Source organism: Geotrypetes seraphini, chromosome 2, assembly GCF_902459505.1.
Source record: "Geotrypetes seraphini chromosome 2, aGeoSer1.1, whole genome shotgun sequence".
Taxonomy (NCBI): Eukaryota; Metazoa; Chordata; class Amphibia; order Gymnophiona; family Dermophiidae; genus Geotrypetes; species Geotrypetes seraphini.
Window position 1 is genome coordinate 503,913,393 of NC_047085.1, and position 19,893 is coordinate 503,933,285.

Consider the following 19,893-nt stretch of genomic DNA (forward strand, 5'->3'; position numbering starts at 1 on the left):
GTTGCTCCTACCTGGCCAGCCTGCACTAACACTGACATAGATCCCCTGGCCCCCGTGTCAGTCCCTGGGACTTTTATCGGGTGCCGGCTGCATTCCCCCAAAGAGGAGTGAAGAGCTGTGGGGTCCAGGGATTGGGGCTCTAACCCCGTCTGAGGAGCAGCCAGGAGATACAGTCACTTCTCAGGCTTTAGGCTTGTCTGAGGCAGTAAGTCTTCACTTTCCAGCTTGGCTGAGGGAGGCATGGCACCAGCTGCACCTGAGTACTCCGCCTTCATTCTCTAGGGGGCACATCGGGGAGGGGGGGCTTTAATTCCTAGTTTGGGGGGTCCTTACCTCTAAAAACCCTTTCCTCGTGACTTTGACGCTTTTCCCTCGTTGCATGATGCCGTTTTTTGGTGCCCTTATGCTGCCGTAGCAGCCATCTTGTATTTAAAAGCCTCTATTTGCCTCAAGTACTTGATTTTGATTTTGATTTTTTTCAAAATTGAGAAATATGGATTCAGGGCATTTGGCATCTGGATTGTGCCAGATTTGTGCTGAATTGGCGCCTGAGGAACGCCCATGCTCTACATGCAGGGTGGCACTTGATGGGGAGGAGGGCGCCATGCAGTTAGCCCACTCTGACAGTTCTAGGGCCTCTGAGTCACAGGCTTCCTCTTCCCTTGAACCATCGGAGAGCAACTCGCCACCTTCAGCAAAGCGCCAGCGTGCAGAAACCTCAGGAGGTGCGCAAGGGGAGCAGGAGGGGGTTGATCTTTGTCCTTCCCTACTGGGCTTTCCCCCTGCTTTTGTTCAGCAAATGTTTGAAATGTATACGGGCTATAAAGGTACATCTGGTCCCACTTCAGTATCTCAGAATGTTCAGCCTCCCACAGCTGCACAGTCTCTCGACCCTGAGGTCCAGCTGGAGGGTGACCAGGATGACGGGGGATCGGATTCGATGCCTTGCAAAGATTCCTCACTTTTGGAGGATGCTGCGTCCCAGCAGGGATCTACAGATCAGGGGGAGGATGCAATGGTGCGTTTGTTCAAGCAAGAAGACTTGTTGGAAGTTATTTCAGAATCCTTGCGGATTCTGCATTTGGATTCCCCTCAGACCCCTGCAGTTCAGAGAAGTGTCATGAGCAGCGCTAAGCCACAGTCTATTTGCTTCCCTTCTCATCCGGATATCACCGTGATGCTGACTGAGCAGTGGGATGCTCCGGAGGGTAAGTTGCAGGTTTCGCAGACCATGAATAAGTTGTACCCGCTGGCTGAGGAATTTGAGGCATTTATTATGTTGCCTAAGGTAGATTCCTACGTAGCAAAAATCACCGACTGCAAATCCGTACCCAGTGAGGGTGGGATGGTTCTCAAGGATTTGCAGGACCGCAGGTTGGAGTGGGTACTCCAAAGACAGTTTAGAGCAGTAGCATTGGGGTTGAAAGCAGCAGCTGCGGCCTCCTTAGTGGCCCGTGCCTGCCACACTCTCCTGCATCAGGGTCCTGCAGAGGAGAAGGATGTCTACCCTCATTTTCTGTTGCTAGGGATGGATTATATAGTGGATGCTCTTTATGATATGTTTCGGGTTATGAGTAAGGTTTTGGCTTTTTCTATCTGTGCCCGTAGAATGCTTTGGATTCGACAGTGGGCCGGGGACTATGCCTCTAAAGCCACACTGAGTCGTCTACCCTTTAAGGGTCAGATGCTGTTCGGGGAGGGCCTGGAAGATCTTGTGGCCTCTGTGGCGAAACGTAAGCCTAAGCCTAAGTCCCCCCCAAAAAATAGACCACAGTCCCCTGGTGGAGCTGGACGTAGCTCCTTTCGAGGCTCTCAACGTTTCCACCAGAGAGCTAGAAGTTCTTGGGGCAACAAGGAGTCCAAACGACGCCATGAGGGAGGCCGATCTACCCCAGATAGAGGGGCAGCTGTTGACCCACTGGGAGACATGAGCTATGATTTGCTCAGACCAATGGGTGTTGAACATTATTCGAGAAGGCTACAAGCGGAATATCTCATCCCATCTACCAGATCTCTTCATGAACTCTCCCAGCAGATGCCCAGAGAAATTTCACGTGACATTAATGCTGAACATTATTTGACAAGTCTACAAACTGGATATTTCATCCCGTCTACCAGATCTTTTCATGGAATCTCCCAGCAGATGCCCAGAGAGAGCAGAGGAAGTTCCGGTGACGGTAATGCTGAACATTATTCGAGAAGACCAGAAGCTGGAATTCTCGTTCCATCTACCAGATCTTTTCATGAACTCTCCCAGCAGACATCCAGAGAAAGCAGAGGAAGTTCAGGTGATGGTAATGCTGAACATTATTCGAGAAGACCAGAAGCTGGAATACTTGTCCCATCTACCAGATCTCTTCGTGAATTTTCCCAGCAGACACCCAGAGAAAGCAGAGGAAGTTCATTTGATGGTAATGCTGAATATTATTCAAGAAGGCTACAAGCTGGAATTCTCGTCCCATCTACCAGATCTCTTCATGAACTCTCCCAGCAGACGCCCAGAGAAAGTTCAAGTGATGGTAAGGCTGAACATTATTCAAGAAGGCTACAAGCTGAAATGCTCGTCCCATCTTCCAGATCTCATCATGGATTCTCTCAGCAGACACCCAGAAAAAGCAGAGAAAGTAGAAAAATTTTAGATGACGGTAATGAGGCTGTTAACTCTGGAGGACGTTCAAAAAGTTCCATCCATGGAGTCGGGCTTGGGCAGACACTCCATATGCTTCAGCATGTCCAAGAGAGCCCCAGAGGAGTTGAGGCCCATCCTGGATCTCAAAGTGGTCAATGCAGCTTTCAGGGTGCCTCACTTTCACATGGAAACGGTGCGCTTGGTCATAGCTTCGATAGCACCGGGGGAGGTTTTGGCTTCTCTGGATCTCACAGAGACCTATCTGCAAACCCCCATCTTTCACGCACACAGAAAGTATCTGCAGCTTCACGTGGTGGGGGCGCACTTCCAGTTGATGGTACTTCTCTTTGGACTGGCCCCTGCTCCACGTACCTTCAACAAGGTGGGGGTCGTGGCAGCAATGCATCTCTGCAAGGAGGAGATACAGGTGCATCCATACCTAGAAGATTGGTTAATCAGGGCGCTGTCCAGGGACGCCTGCAAGTTAGCAGTAGTGCTAGTTATCCAGCTCTTGCAAGATCTGGGTTGGGTGATCAACTACCGAAAGAGTCGTCTAGTACTGACACAGTTTCTAGAGGATCTGGGAGTCAGTTTCAACATGGCGGAAGGCCCTATTTTTCTTCCAGATCCCTACAAACTGAAATTGCATTGGCAGATTCAGGATATACGTCCTCTTGGGGCTCTGACAGCTTAACAGTAGAGAGTACAAAAGTCAAACCCGTTTGGTCCCGTTCCCGTTGGAATTGAATTTGTCCTAGTCTATCCCTGTAAGTAATCTCTTCTGTCCATGCCCGTCCTCATAAACTTCAGAAGTAGTTATTTTATTTAATTGTGCTACTGAATTAGAGGCTCTGCTAGAGACCCATTTTCAAATAGGCAAAGACATTTTATTATTTTGAAATATTAACTGGGAAGAACACATAGTTCTGAGTAAGGACATTAGAATCTGTACTCTACATGAATTACCTCTGGTCGTGAGCTGCTTTCATAAGTATATCAATCACATCTTTCAGTTCCTCCACCAATGGAGTATAGTGCCCTCTTCAGTTTTTCTTTGCGCAAACGAGCTGAGAAGTAGTGTTCTGATCTGCTCTGTTGTTGGTTTTTTTAATTATTTGGGGTATTTTTTTTATCAGTTTTGTGAGGCTTCGTTGTCTAGAATTTCCCAATGTGGGGTAGCTCCACCTGGGATAGAGTGCAGATTCCACATGGGGGAGGTCTGCAGCTCGCAGGTCAACCCCCAGGTCTACCTGCTGAGCCAGCATGCTTTGTGCATTTTAGAAGTTTGGGGACTAGCTGATCATCTTATTTATCAGAGGCTTCAGTGTAGGCTGCGATGCCCTTGTGTCGCCAGCTGCATTTATTTCACTCCTCCCAACACAGCACGAGAATCTGTAGAGGTTTTGATCACAGTTGGTACTGGTCCGACTGGAAGCTCGAATATCTCCAGTTTTGGATCCCTGCTGGAAGGATTTGAGGTAGAAAATCTCCCTTTATTCAGACTGCAAGAAAGCTAACACAGGCAAGCACAGCACAGTGAGTACAGCCTTATGGAGAAAATCGGGTGGGGGTGTGTCTAAAATTTGATTTTTAAGGATTTCTGGAGCCAGAGATAGAGACCCTCATCTCCAAATCCCCTTTCCCTGAATTTTTAATACATCGGGTGAGTCTGCAAATTCACTGGCAGTTGCCATTTTGGATTTTAAATTATCTTTTTTTTAAAGCCTCCATCTGTCTTAAAATGACTCGATTTAGCTCAAAATCGACTGATATGGACTCCTCTGGCTGTTCTGCCCCCATATTATGCTAGTTTTGTGCTGGATAGTTGGCCAAGGAGCATTTATCGTCCTCTAGGGCTGGATACTGCAGGGGGTCTGAGTGGCAGGGAAGAAATCCCTCCTGGAGACTCTGAACAGTGAATATGTGACATGCAAGTGTGTGTAAGCAGGGGAGCCCAAAAGAAGCCAGACTTAGGTCCTACAGGGGTCTATGGGGCCTCCTGTTCAGGGGTTTACCTAATTTCCTATGGAAAGCCTATTTGATGGGTTCAGGATGCTCTGCTCTTCCTGCAGGCACATTGGCTTTGGACCAGGGAGAGATTCCATTCCAGGAAACTTCTCCACTGCTAAGGAATCCCTCGCCCAACCTGAGAGACCAGGCGGACTAGAACTGGGTTGGAGATCAGACTCCATGCCTTTACTGTGCAGAGTGCAGTTTCTTGCCTGGGGGACTCTGATTCCTTTGCGATAGTCCCACTGGACCAGGGAGATGAACCCTTGGTGCGGCAGCTTTTATGTTCAAATATTTTTTTTTAAATTGTGGATCAAAGAAAAACCAAAACAAAGTACATCTAAACCAAGATCCAACAAATACAATTTTTGTACATTCTCCCTTGAAACCTCTAAAAGAGAAAGGAAGACCCCCCCTCCCAAAAAAAACCCAACCCAACAACAAACAAACCAAAAACAACCCAACCAATCAAAAAACAAACAAACTAGAGAACGAGAAAGAGAGAGCATTACAAAAGGTCAAAATCCTTCCAGGGGCTTGTACTCTTGTGGCCCCTGGGCAATAACTGGAAACTCTTCCTCAACCCCCCAAAAATAAAGCAGTATCTGATCCCAGGAAACAGCCTGTTGCCCTCAAAACTCCTTAAGAAATTGTATTCAAAATTAAACTATGACCCCTAGATGACAAGCCAAATAAGCCCCTTTGTGTGGCGGCTTTTTAAATTGACTATTATGCTTCATGTTGTTACAGATCAAGTTTATTAAAATTTGATGAAACGCTAATCATAATTTTAAGCGTTTAACAATTAAAAGGGGCACTACTAACTTACTTATTATAGAGAAGACATAACTTACATGAAAACAGGGAATTGAAGCTAGAACCGCAACAGCCATCGATCTCACAATTCATGATAAGGAGTGGCACAAATGCTCAGACCACCTTTTTTTCCCGCACACCCAGACATCACCTTAAGAGTCATTAAGCAATGGGAGTCTCCGGAAGGCTCCGAGACCATGTGCAAATTTTGCCGTATGGCTCCAGAATTTCAGCAGCTGTTTAGTCAGCCAAAGGGTGAATTCCATGGTGGCTCAAGTAACAAGGTATACCTCCTTTCCTGTTGAGGAAGGTGTGATGTTAGAGGATGTGCAGGACTGCAAGGTGGACGTGGTTCTTTAGGAAGCAATTTGAAATGCTAGCTATGGGGATCAAAGCTGTAGCGCCAGCCACATTTGTTGCATGTGCCTGCCACACCAGATTGCGGGTGAGTCCTGCGGTAGATTATGTTGCAGATGTTCTCTTTGACATCATCGGAGTCATGAGCAAAGTGTTGGCGTATACCGTTTTGGCCTGCAGGATGCTCTGAATCAGGCAATGGGTGGTCGATTTAACTTCAAAGGTTACCTTAAGCAGACTGCCTCTTAAAAGGCAGATGCTATTTGGTAAGAGCTTAGACAACCTCATAGCCAGTGTGACAGATTGCTGTCCTAAGGCTTTGCCAGACCTCCCCGACTCGCTGGGGGAGTCGGGAGCAATTTTCATACCTCATGACATACCCACCAGTATTACACAGGTGCCTCCGCTCAAAGATCTTATCAGGGATCCAGACAGAGGTTTAGGAGCTCCAGATGCCAGCATCCTTTGGGGTTTCGTGCCAGCCCTGCTTCCAAGAACATGCAATGATGCCAAGGCAAAAGTCACGCTCTGCACTTTGTTGGGAGGCTGTCAGCGTTCTGGAAGATACGGGAGCAAATTTCCTTGCTCCACTGGGTTCTAGCTCTTATTTGGGAGGGTCATAAAATCGAGTTCTGTCACCCTCCCCAGATCTGTTTGTGGATTCTCCACAAATATATTAGGCAATAAAACAATATTTTGCTAAGGTTATATTATCTGATATCAAAACCCAAAAGCAACCTTAGATATTTTTCAGTTTTAACCCGTTTTAAAACCTCAGCGGTGCAAACTGTAGATTTAATTCACAGGTTCATTAGCACCAAAATCTTCATCGATCTATTTTTTATGTATTTTTAATGTTTATATATATATATATATATATAGTTTTATTTAATTCCAATACTTATCTCTTTTATGAAGCATAGCAGAAGATCCCCTGCTATGCTTCATAAAAGAGATGAGTGAAGTAAGCCCAATGTACTATGCAAGGTTGACCCTCCCACAACTCCACACTCACGGATAAAGTAGGAATTCTTCAAATAGGACAACCAATGTCTAGACCCTCCAGAGAGAGACCGCTCTAGCTCCTGACCCCATTTTGCACATAATCCCTCCCACGATTCATGTCCTTTAACAGAAAGATTATTATCCAGGTAAGAACCTGTCTTCCATTTGTAAACGGGTCTCTGCCATAGCCTCTAATGTATATATAAAATATAAATACTGCAGCTGATGAGGACCCTTAAGCTAAGACTGCTTAAGATTTTCTCTGAAGTTGGCAAAAAATCCTTTTTACAAAGCTTGACTGCCAGCAGCTGCTAAGCTTGGTAGAAGGGAGTTCCAACCACCTTTGGAGGAGTTCCTGTTGGTTGTGCTTGGGAATCCCCACCAGCTATAGCAAGGGTCAACACGGGTGAAATAAAAATGTATTTCTTTTGCATCTACTCCAGATTCTGTACGTATGGTTTTCAATCTCAATTCACAGACCGGGTCTTGCAGAAGTGACACTTAAAGATTTCAGCACCTCCAGCATTGCAGAGGAGAATAGTGCCCCCTTCAGTGTTTTTCCTTCTGCAAGTAAACCGTGCAGAGGTGTTTCTGATCTGCTCTGCTTTATTTTTTAAATAAGTCTCCATGGGCCGTTTTGGTGCAATTTTTCTGACAGTGGCCATTTTGGATTTTAAATGATCATTTTTTCTAAAGGTTTTTTCTACCTCAAAACCCCTTGATTTATACAAAAATCAATAAGGATGGACTCCTCAGCATGTGCTAACATGAATCCATGTGTTAGTTGCGCTGTATTGCTGGCGGAGGAGCGTCCATGTACCGTGTGCTGTGGCACACACGAGAGGAGAGGGCAGGAGCTTTGAGTTCAGCCCCATCCACTTCCATGGCTGGGAAAACATCCTGGGTCTTGGAGGGCGTGGAGCCCATGAAAGCCTCGCCAGTGGTTCTTCAAGGGTTTGTTATTGCCCCTGTGTCAAGGCTTTTCCCTGGAATTTGTCTATCTCATATGGAGAGCATTTTTGATGGACCTGGGACATGGTCTGTAGTCAGAGAGCATGTCATAGTGTTTCTAGTGTGTCTTCTGTCCCAGAAGACTTTCTCCATGATCGTACGATGATGGGGGATTCCAACGTTCGATCTGATAGTATCGGCAGCCAACAAGAAAGCTCCTCGCTTCAGCCAAAGATGCGAGCCAGGATATGCCAGCTTGGATGCTTTACTGCAGCCCTGGCCTCAGACAGGGCTGTATGTATTTTTCCTCTTTGGCCCATGATCAGCAGGGTGATTAGGAGGATAGCGGACAGTCTGGGGTTGGTGATTCTCATCGCTCTGGATTTGGCCGCATCATCCTTGGCATGTGGTTCTGGTGAGGCTTCAGATGGCTCAGTAGATCAGGCTTCCACTGCATCTGGGCCTTCTCTCTCAGGGTCCAGTACCGCTTGGTCTTATGGCATAAGACTGCTTTGGTCTTATGGCATGGCTCTTGAGCACTTGGTCTTAGCGCACAAGGGCATTCAGAAATAGTTGTTATACTCTAAGAGCAAGAAGCCTGCAACGGCGACATATACCAAGGCTCGGAAGTCTTTCCAGAGTTGGTGTGCTACTGAGGATGTTCAGCTGTCTCAGGCTCCTCTTTCAGCTATCCTAGCGTTTCTGCAGGATGCACTAGCAAAAGGATTGGGGGTCAGTTCTATGAAGGTTCATGTGGCAGGCCTGTCAAGTTTTAAAGGTTGTCTAGAGCAGTAGTCCCCAACCCTGTCCTGGAGGACCACCAGGCCAATCGGGTTTTCAGGCTAGCCCTAATGAACATTCATGGAGCAGATTTGCTTGCCTGTCACTTCCATTATATGCAAATCTCTCATGCATATTCATTAGGGCTAGCCTGAAAACCCGATTGGCCTGGTGGTCCTCCAGGATTGGGTGGGGGGATCACTGGTCTAGAGAATATTTCTCTAGCTTCCACCTCAAGGTCATTAGACTTTTAAAAGGAGCTACAAGGCAGCAGCCACTGGTGCAGCAGCCCTTTCCAATGTGGAATCTTAATTTCGTCCTGCATTCCCTATATAAGGCACCTTATAAGAGTGTAGAGGACGCGACACGCGTGGATCTCACCATCAAGATGGTATTTCTAGTGGCTGTTTCCTTAGTGGGAAGAATTTCAAAGTTTTAGGTCCTGTCATGCAAGGAACCCTTTCTTCGATTCATCAAGGCAGGAGTTTTTGTGTACGGTACCTTTCTGCCTTACAAAGGTTGTTTCCTCCCAGTGAAATGGGAAGTTGGCTACCCGCTTTCCACTCCATAGACTCAAAGGGACAAAGTGTTTTTGCTGGATGACCGCAGAGGTCTCTTCTGATACCTGGAAGTGATGAATTCCTTTCGACTAATCCTAATTGTAGGGAAGCCGACCTCTAAGGTTTCTGTTGCAAGGTGGATTTGTATGGCTTTTTCCCCCGATGTATATTGGGTGTGATAAGAAGCCTCCGTTTTCTTTGCGAGCACGCTTGTCTAGGGGAGGTGGCTTCTTCGTGGGCAGTGTTTAAGGTGGTACCGCCTGACAGTTTGTAGGGTGGCCATGTGATCCTCTCTCCATACCTTTACTAAATTTAACAGGGTGGATGTGGTGGCTTGTGCAAACGCCACTTTTGGGTGTTCTGTTTTGTCAGCAGACTCCTTTATTCCCACTCTAGACTCTAGGGACTGCTTTAGTACGTCCCACTGGTCAAGACTCTTATGCCTTTTGCACTAAATTAGGCACTTACCTCAGTAATCTTCTTTCTAGTAGAAAGGCATATGAGCCTTGACATCTCTCCTTGTTAAATTTTTATGTCACCTGCTTACTGTCTCAGACATAGGTGTACTGGACCTATATTTGATCGGCTGCTGCTCTAGGGTCTGCAGAGTGTTGCATATCCTGGACAGCTCAGCAGTTTTTAGATGGGTGCCTCCTTGGGGGGCTAGTATCACACAGGTATTCTTCCTGTTTGAAAGAAAAAAGTGTACATGAAATAAGAGAGTACATATCCACCCGACATGAATGTATGGTTGTTATTTCAGTGTTAGTGCCTGTTGCCCTGTGGTATGGTTTTGTTTTATGTTCCTTTTTGTAATTGATTTTCTTTATGGTCAGAGCAGATTTGGGCTGAGTGGGGGAGTTCCCCTGTATCCCTCCTCTTTCCTTCTTTCTTTGTATTGATTGCTCAACTACTTTGGTATGAACTGAGGAGCACAGAGCAGTATCAGAGAAGGAGGAGCCGAAAAATGTAGATGATGCCTTCTACACAAATTTGCAAGTAGGGAGCACAATCCATTGGTCAAAACTCATGCCTTTCTACTAGAAAGAAGATTATTGAGGTAAGTACCTAATCTTTCCATCCTTGGTATCTGTTTTCTTGTAAATGTTTCATCTCACCTCATTTGAGCCATCTAACTACCAATTCCTCTTAATGATAGCTTGAAATATCTTAAAACCAAGAAGTCACAGAGTCCACAGACTAATAAACCCAGAAAATGAGTTTATTAAGAGGTCCGAAAGGGGTATCAGACAGCCCTACAAACCAGTTAAGTTTGAGGGGGATACACTCTTCATATACCCCACGGTACCTCCTCCTCCGTGTTAATTCTTTTTCTATTTTATTTTATTTTATCTTATTGTTTTTTTCTTTTGTTACTTATTAAACATTTATACTGCTGGAGCTATATTATGAATACTTAGCTTTCAGCCTTGAAATCATTCCCCTGAACGCCAACGCGTTTCGAGTTCTTTGTCAAGGCGACATTGGGAAAGCTGAAACCCAAAAAAAACATCATAATTAGCATTCCGCTAAAAAATTTTTTTCTACTACTAAAATCATAGCCCTCCTATTACTTCAATATCATAGCTTACCTACTAAGGTGAACATACTCTGCATACCGCCGCTAAGCTTATCAAAAGACAAGCCGCGGCGTCCAAACTCTGGACTTAAAACCCCCCCCGCCTGAATGACGACATATCCGGGGGGAGGAACTCATCAAATCGGTGGATGTTCACTTTAGACACTATGTCCCCCAAGGGGCTTAATGAGTCTTCCGATTAGTTAGCTCAATCAGACCTTTAACTTCTTGCGGGTCTCTTTAAATGCAGGCTAATTAGTTTTTAGTATGATTTGATGAGTTCCTCCCCCCGGATATGTCGTCATTCAGGCGGGGGGTTTTAAGTCCAGAGTTTGGACGCCGCGGCTTGTCTTTTGATAAACTTAGCGGCGATATGCAGACTATGTTCACCTTAGTAGGTAAGCTATGATATTGAAGTAATAGGAGGGCTATGATTTTAGTAGTAGAAAAAATTTTTTTAGCGGAATGCTAATTATGATGTTTTTTTGGGGTTTCAGCTTTCCCCATGTCGCCTTGACAAAGAACTCGAAACGCGTTGGCGTTCAGGGGAATGATTTCAAGGCTGAAAGCTAAGTATTCATAATATAGCTCCAGCAGTATAAATGTTTAATAAGTAACAAAATAAAAAAAGAAAAAAAAACAATAAGATAAAATAAAATAGAAAAAGAATTAACACGGAGGAGGAGGTACCGTGGGGTATATGAAGAGTGTATCCCCCTCAAACTTAACTGGTTTGTAGGGCTGTCTGATACCCCTTTCGGACCTCTTAATAAACTCATTTTCTGGGTTTATTAGTCTGTGGACTCTGTGACTTCTTGGTTTTAAGTCATCTCACCTCAGTCAGGAGTAAGGTGTTGGGTGAGGTGAAATGCAAATGTTTTACTGTATTCACTTCGCAGAGGTGGGAATGTTAATAACATAGGGAGTTGATTTTAAAGATGCTTACAAATATCTGGGCTTCAGTGTAGGTATGGATGAGAAATGTCATCGGGTTTTTTATTTGGTCTTAAGTAATAACGGAATTTGTTTCTGATTGCCCATTTTATTTTGGTTATGAAATTGCTTTGTGCATCTGTCCTAGAGTGTATTTGAATGCATTTTGGGGTTTGTTTATTTTTTATGAACTTAGGAATAGCCTTACTGGGTCAGACCAATGGTCCAACTAGCCCAGGGGTAGGAAATTCCGGTCCTCAAGAGCCACAGGCAGGTCAGGTTTTCAATAATAAATATGCATGAGATAGATTTGCATCTGAAGGAGGTAGTTCATGCAAATTCCATCTCATACATATTCATTGTGGATATCCTGAAAACCTGACCTGCCTGTGGCTCTCGAGGACCGGAATTGCCTATCCCTGAACTAGCTCAATAACTTATCCTCATGGTGGCCAATCCAGGTCACTAGTACCTGGCAGAAACCTAAAGTATCAACATTCCATGCTACTGATCCAGGACAAGCAGTGGCTTTCCCCATGTCTGTGTCAATAACAGACTATGGACTTTTCCTCCAGGAAATTGTCTAAACCTTTTTTAAATCCACTCTTACCACAATCTCCTGCAAGGCGTTCCAGGGCTTTACTATTCTCTGAGTGAAAAAATATTTCCTTCTATTGGTTTTAAAAGTATTTGCCTGTATCTTCATTGAGTATCCCCTAGTCTTTGTAATTTTTGAAGAGTAAAAAATTTATCCACTTGTACCTATTCTATACCACTCAGAATTTTGTAGACTTCAATCATTTTTCCCCTCAGCTGTCTCTTTTCCATGCTGAAGAATCCTAACCTTTTTAGTCTTTCCTCATATGAGAGGAGTTCCATCCCCTTTATCATCTTGGTCGTTCTTCTTTGAACCTTTTCTAATTCCGCTATATTTTTCTTGAGATAAGGCAACCAGAATTGAACGCAATACTCGAGGTGAGGTTGCACCATGAAGCAAAATAGAGACATTATAACATTCTTAGTTTTGTTAACCATTCCTTTTTTAATAATTCCTAGCATCTTACTTACTTTTCTAGCTACTGCCGCGCATTGGGCGGAAGGTTCCATTGTTTGTCTACAATGACACCCAGATCTTTTTCTTTGGTGCTAAATCACCCCCACCCCCGGTGGACTCTAGAATCTGGCAGTTATGATTTGGGTTGTTTTTCCCAATGTGCACTATTTACCTTCTTCCTTTGAGAAAAATGGCCATTTAACCCTACCCTCTTATCTATCCAATAACCAATTCTTAATCCACAACTGAACTTTGCCACTTATCCCATGACCCCTTAATTTTCTCAGGATCCTCTCATGAAGAACTTTGTCAGAAGCTTTCTAAAAATCTAGATACACTACATCAACCGGCTCACCTTCATCCACGTTTATTCACACCTTCAAAGAAGTCAAGCAAATTGGTGAGGCAAGACTTCCCTTAGCAAAAGCCTGCTGACTCTGCCCCATTAGATTGTGTTTCTCTGTGTTCCAAAATGGTAGTTTTTATAGTTGTTTCCACTATTTTGCCCGGCACTTACTTGTCTGTAATTTCTCAAATCTCCCCTGAAACCCTTTTTAAAAATTGGTGTAACATGGCCATGCTCCAATCATTTTAACGACAAGTTACAGATCACTAACAGCAGGTCAGTAATTTCATGTTTGAGTACCCTGTGATTTTAACCATCCAGTAAAGGTGATTTATCACTTTTTAACTTTTCAAATTGGCTTAGTACATTTTTCAGATTTACTGAGATTTCTTTCAGTTCCTTTGCATCATCACCCTTGAAAACCATTTCTGGTTCAGGTAGATCTCTTGTGAAACACACTATTCCCTTTCAGAGAAGACTGATGTTAGACCCAAAAGAATTCATACACTTGCTTTAATTTAAATTGAATATATTTGATGAAATGGATCTCCAGCTGTCGCAGTCACAAGTGTGTGACTAACATCAGTCTTCTCCAGCATCAAATTTCGTAGCTCAACTATTATGCCTGCATTGTCATTCAGTTCATCCGAGGGAAGAGGCACTCTGGATGGAGTTGGGGGATCAGCTTTAATTCTTTTTGCATTTCCTCCCGAGAAAGACGCCTCATTCTTTGTCTGACGCGCTGAAGACATTTTCCCAAGGTAAAAACAATCTCTTAGCAGGAAAATGTATATAATATTACCACATAGGCTTTCAGAGGCTCAGAGCGCAACGATTAAGCTTCCACCATGTCAGGCTTCCAAGCCACGCCTCCTACATTTTCTTCCATAAAGATTGAAGCAAAGAATTCATTCAATATCTGCTATGGCCTTATCCTCCCTGAGCACCCTTTTATTCCTTGATCATCCAGCAGTCCCATGGATTCCCTCACAGGTTTTCTGCTGCTGATGTTCCTAAAAAAATTGTTACTGTTAGTTTTTGCCTCTTTAGCCAATTCCTCTACATATTCTTTCTTAGCTTTCTTTATCAATGCTTTGCATGTAACTTGCCTGTGCTTATGTTTCCTCTTTTATTCATTGGGATCCATTTTCCATTCTTTAAAGGATCTTTTTTGGCTTTAATAGCCTCTTTCACTTCACCTTTTAACCACGCCAGCTCTCATTTTCTTTCCACATTTCTTAAAAGGAGGAATACCGTATTCTTTGCTCCATAAGACGCACCTGCCCATAAGACGCACCTTAGATTTAGAGGAGGAAAACAAGAAAAAAAACCATTCTGAACCAAATTGTGTACCCAGCCTCCCACACTCCTTGCCAGGCTCTGCACCCAACCCCACACTTCCTGCCAGGCTCTGCACCCTGTCCCCATACTCCCTGATCTGTAACCTGCCACCCCCCTTATCTCTGGTGGTCTAGTGGTAGGTTGGGACAGGAGGGATCCGTCCCAGCCGACTAACAATCCTCCTCCGCCCGCGGACCCTTCCTTTTAAAAAACCTCCGCCCGCCGGCCTTTTCTTTTAAAACACTCCCTGCCCCGCAGTACCTTTTTAAACGCCCCCGAAGCCTAGTGGTCCAGCGGTGTATGGGCCAGCAGGGGCGTGCTACTGCCTGGGCCCGCCCCACTTTCTGTAGTCAGTTCTCATGAGTCCCATGAGAACTGACCCAGCCTTTCAGAAAGCGGGGTGGGCCCAGGCAGACAGCGCACTTCTGTCGGCCCATACACCGCTGGACCACCAGATTTCAGGGGGCTTTTAAAAAGGTACTGTGGGGTGTGTTTTAAAAGGAACGGTGGGCAAGCGAGTGTATTTTAAAAGGTACTGGGTGGGGGGGGGGTCATCTTCGCTCCATAACACACACACACTTTTTCCACCCCCCTTTTTGGGGGTGGAAAAAGTGCGCCTTATGGACCGAAAAATACGTTACATCTGGTCTGGGCTTCCACAATGGTATTTTTAAATAACATAAATGCCTGGTTTACATTCCTAACCTTTGCAACTGGTCCTTTAGCTTCTTTTTAACCATTTTCCTCATTTTTATCATAGTTGCCGTTTTGAAAATTAAATGCCACTTCAGTAGATTTTCTTTAGCAATTTCTCTCCAGATATCAGCTCATATGATCATTGTTTCCCAGCAGACCCAACACAGTTACCTCTTGTACTATGCCTTGCATTCCACTAAGGACCAATTCTAAAATAGTCCCCCCTCTTGTTGGTTCCTGGACCAGTTGCTCCAAGAAGCAGAGATTTTGTGACATCTAGGAATTTTACCTCCCTAGCACTCCCTGATGCAAATTTTATCCAGTCAGTGTTGGGATAATTGAAATCAACTATTATAATAAATGGAGACCCAAGTGTGTTCAACCAACAATTCACAAATACATTCACACTCAGTTATTTAAACCTTAGCTTATGAGTTTTTCTCACTCTGCCCCCAAGTCGTACAAAATACGTTGAAAACCAACTACCACAATTTAGACAAAAAATAAGAAATGAAGAAAAAGACCCCAGTTAAGCTTCATGGGTCTAAAAAAAACCTCCACTTCTTAAAACGTAGTACACTGGTGTGCCCTGAAGATTCCAGAAATTTTACTTTATTTTAAAAAATTCCCTTCTTAAGTATACACTAGAATAGATGACATGTATTGTACATTGTGTACACAAGTCTGCCAATGTTACGAGCGTCTGTGCGTAAGGATGCAACCAGACAAGCATCATTCTTTGACGTTATTGATCCTTGAAAACTAACAGTAAGTAATTTTATTTTTTATGCTGTAGTTATCCTAACTTGAGCAACAAAACAATCAAGGCTTTGTTATCATTTGGATCTTCTTATCTTTGCAAACTTGGATTTTCAGCTCTGACAGAAATTACATTTTTTTAAAAAGAGAACGACTGCAGATGGTGAATCATGAAATGTGTGTTTGCTTGTCGACGAGTGGAGGATAGGAAGTTTAAAAGTGGGTTAACGAGGAGAGTTCACAATCGAGTCACATTTTGAGTTAATTTGCACTCAAAAACAAGCACATCCATTGCATTGATTAGCAAATCTATCTACTTTAGTTTCTCTATTGTTACAATTACCCAGGCATAGCTTAACTTTAAATAACTCTCAAATTTAATTTTTTATTGGTTTTGCAATTTTATAATTTCAATTATAATGTGCCATGAAAATCATTTGCTCTGTTTAGTGTGCCGGAGCTAAACAAAAGTTTGAGAGACACTGCAATACTAAAGTATGGCTGGCATTGAGGAGAAAGCTCAAAAAGCAGCTTGAAAAATGAGTCCATTGGAGATGTGGCTGAGTATTTGTTTTCACCTTCTATGTTATTGGTGACCTACTTAACTTGATCACAGGGTGCCACTGACGCATTCGGGCAGTTCAGTTAACTCATTTTTCTCTGTTTCTGGCTTTACAATACATTTATTTATATTTTGCATATCCTACCATTCTATGTGGATTACAAATTATTCAGGTCCTCAAGCATTTTTCCCTTTCTGTCTTGGCGGGCTCCCACTCTTATCTACTGTACCTGGGGCACTGGAGGATTAAGTGACTTGCCCAGGGTCATAAGGAGCAGTGCGGGATTTGAACCCACAACCCCAGGGTGCTGGGGCTGTAGCTCTAACCACTGCACCACACACTTCACATTTACTAAGACACACTAACAAATTAATGTTCTTTAAGTGCCCTGTAGCCTGAGGGTAAACAAATGGGCTGTATGGTATTAGAAGAGAATAAGCACTGTGAAAACGCTAGAGCAAGCTTGGTCCCTTTTTAAGGACACAATCACCGAGGCGCAAAATCTATATATACCGCTTATCAACAAGGGATCCAAGAGGAAAAAGAACAAAGAACCGGCGTGGCTCACTGTAGAAGTGAAGGAAGCGATCAGAGACGAGAAAACTTCATTTAAGGAACGGAAAAGGTCAAAAACGGACGAAAACTGGAACAAGCACAAACAACATCAACGCAGGTGCCATAAGGCGGTAAAAAGGCCCAAAAGAGACCACGAGGAAAAAATAGCTAAGGAGGTGAAGAACTTCAAGCCGTTCTTTCGATATATTAAGGGGAAACGACCCGCGAAGGAAGCGGTGGGACCGTTGGATGACCATGGAATAAAGGGAGCGCTAAAAGAGGACAAAGCAATTGCCGACAAACAACACATTTTTTGCGTCTGTATTTACCGAAGATGTACACAGCATACCGGAACCCATCAGGCTATATACTGGAAACGAAGATGGAAAGCTGACAGGATTGACGGTCAGTCTAGAGGAGGTGTGTAGGCAGATTGATAGGCTTAAGAGCAATAAATCCCCGGGACCGGATGGCATCCATCCGAGGGTCATCAAGGAACTGAAAGGGACCATAGCTGAACTGCTTCAACTAATAGCCAATCTGTCGATCAAATCGGGAAAGATTCCGGAAGACTGGAAGGTGGCGAATGTTACACCGATCTTCAAGAAAGGATCGAGGGAAGATCCGGGAAACTACAGACCTGTGAGTCTGACCTCGGTACCGGGAAAGATGGTAGAGTCCCTCCATGGCCTTTGGTTGGTTGGGTCATCCACCAGATAGCGACGCATCCTGGCCTGGTGTCTCTAGTGGCTCCGGATTGGTCTCGATGCTCGTGGTATACAGATCTTGGATGTCTTCAGTGGGATGAGAAGCTCCAGCTCCTTTTTCATCGACATCTTCTCAGTCATGGACAGGTGTCCATGGAGAACCCATGGCATGGCTCTTGAACACTCAGCCTTGATGAAGTGCAGTTATTTGAAGGTAGTTATCTTGAATCTTTTGCACATGGAGAACCCATGGCATGGCTCTTGAACACTCAGCCTTGATGAAGTGCAGTTATTTGAAGGTAGTTATCTTGAATCTTTTGCACTTGAAGAAACCCTCTAATATGGCTTCTGCCAAAGCCTGGAAGGCTTTCCCATAGTGGGGTGCTAGGAATTAGGTGGATCCTGAGAAGGCTCCCAGTTCGGTGGTCCTGGCTTTCCTTCAGGAGGATTTAGAGAAAGGTTTGGCAGTGGTCTCCCTGAAAATTCAGGTTGCAGGCCTTTTATGTTTTTGAGCATGCAAAGGCGCGTTCACTTACTGCTCTTCCAGATGTGATCAGGTGTATGAGGGGGGCGCTTCATCTGCGTCCTCCCTTGCGTCTTTTCCATTTGTTGAATCTTAACATTGTTTTGCAGGGCCTTGGTGAAGCCCCTTTTTAACCGTTGAAGGATGAATTTCTTCTGGACCTAACGATCAAGTCAGTTTTTCTTGTCACCATTGTCTCAGCATGGTTATTTTGGAGTTTTTTATACTCTTTCATGCAAGGAACCCTTTCTCTGTATTACGGACGTGGGTGTTCCTCCGTACTGTGCCTTCCTTCTTGCTGAAGGTAGTCTCAGCTTTCCATGTCAACCAGGAAGTTAGGTTGCCTGCATTTCATTCAACTGTGGCTTTGGTATGTCGCCTAGCATATGGAATCCAGAGTTTATATAACAGAATGGAAGATTAGGTTTATATCCTCGATAATCTTTCTGTTAGTCCCTGGAGGATCCAATACACTCAGTTGTTTGGTGTAGCCTGCTCCTTTCTGTCTCACCCTTACAGACTTGAAGAATTTCCATCCATTTGCCAGATCTTGTGGGGAGTTTTCTTACTGAAGGCCTTTCCTGGGGTGCTCGTTTCACACAGCAGGTTAATTCTACATTGTTCCTCAATGTTTTTCTGAGTTGCCTTTGTGCCTGTTTATCATTTTGTTAATATTTTGCAGAGCAAACCAGTTCATGAATTATGTTGATGGAGATTTTCCCCCGTACCTGTCTTTGTCATGGATTTGTTCAGGTATGTTGCTTGGTTTTGGGACTTAATGTATTTTTCGCTCCATAAGACGCACCCTAGATTTAGAGGAGGAAAACAAGAAAAAAATCATTCTGAAAAAAATTGTGTACTAATATATACCAGGCTCTGCACCCAGCCCCCCTCGCTCCCTGCCAGGCTCTGCACCCAACTCCAAAGTCATATTTTTTCGCCATTCTTCACAACTACATCCCATAAATCTTCTAAGAGTTCATATTCACAGATAACATTATCCTCATGTGTTTAACAGCATAATAATATTCTTTATACTTAAGTTGCCCTCATCACAACCTCACCAGAATTACTTTCTTCTAAGAAATCTTGAGATCTCATCCGATTAAACAGACGTAATACTACATGCCACACTGAAATCTTGGTGAGCTTAACTGTGTTGGATGAACTAAATTACTCGATCTTAAAGCAGACAGTGGCAACCATAATGCCCTACTTGATGACATACCACGACTGCTCTCCTCTGTCTGTAGCTTTGTCATAATTCAATGCAGCAAAACTCACAGGAATATTTTAACATACGAATGTGTACGTGATAAGAGAAACTTGAGTATACGTATGGTGAATGAAAACTTAATGAGTACAAGAAGAGTGCATAAAGTTGTAGGTTGATGGGAGAACACAAGAAGGAATGGGTTACATACCAAGATATGATAGACCAACTTTGGCATTTGTGGAAATAAAACCTTGAAGTCCAAAAGCAATTTATAATCACAAGATGAGAAACCTATAAAAACCAGACAACAGACGAATAAACCAGATTTATAGCTGCGAAAAAGTAAATATAGCACAGCAAGAAATGACAAACCAGGCAATACGAAGACCAGCCGAGGACTGAATCTAAAAAGTAAAAGCTTTGAAAATTAAGTTAAAATAAATACTGCCCTACCTAGGGAAAAATGACAATGATCCACTTTAAAAGACATACCTGTAATTGATGTGTGTAACT

The 19,893-nt window shown here is 43.9% G+C and overlaps 1 protein-coding gene across 14 annotated transcripts in view; it reads left to right on the forward strand.

The window, feature by feature from the left end:
• Positions 1–302: 302 nt before the first annotated feature.
• LOC117354525 overlaps positions 303–19,893 on the forward strand; it is a 57,701-nt gene continuing 38,110 nt past the window's right edge. For all 14 annotated transcript variants that reach the window (XM_033932206.1, XM_033932208.1, XM_033932209.1 and 11 more), the window contains exon 1: positions 303–10,168. In XM_033932206.1, the coding sequence (XP_033788097.1) occupies positions 494–3,376 (2,883 nt within the window). In that variant the 5' untranslated portion in view covers positions 303–493 and the 3' untranslated portion in view covers positions 3,377–10,168. The remainder of the gene's footprint in view (positions 10,169–19,893) is intronic.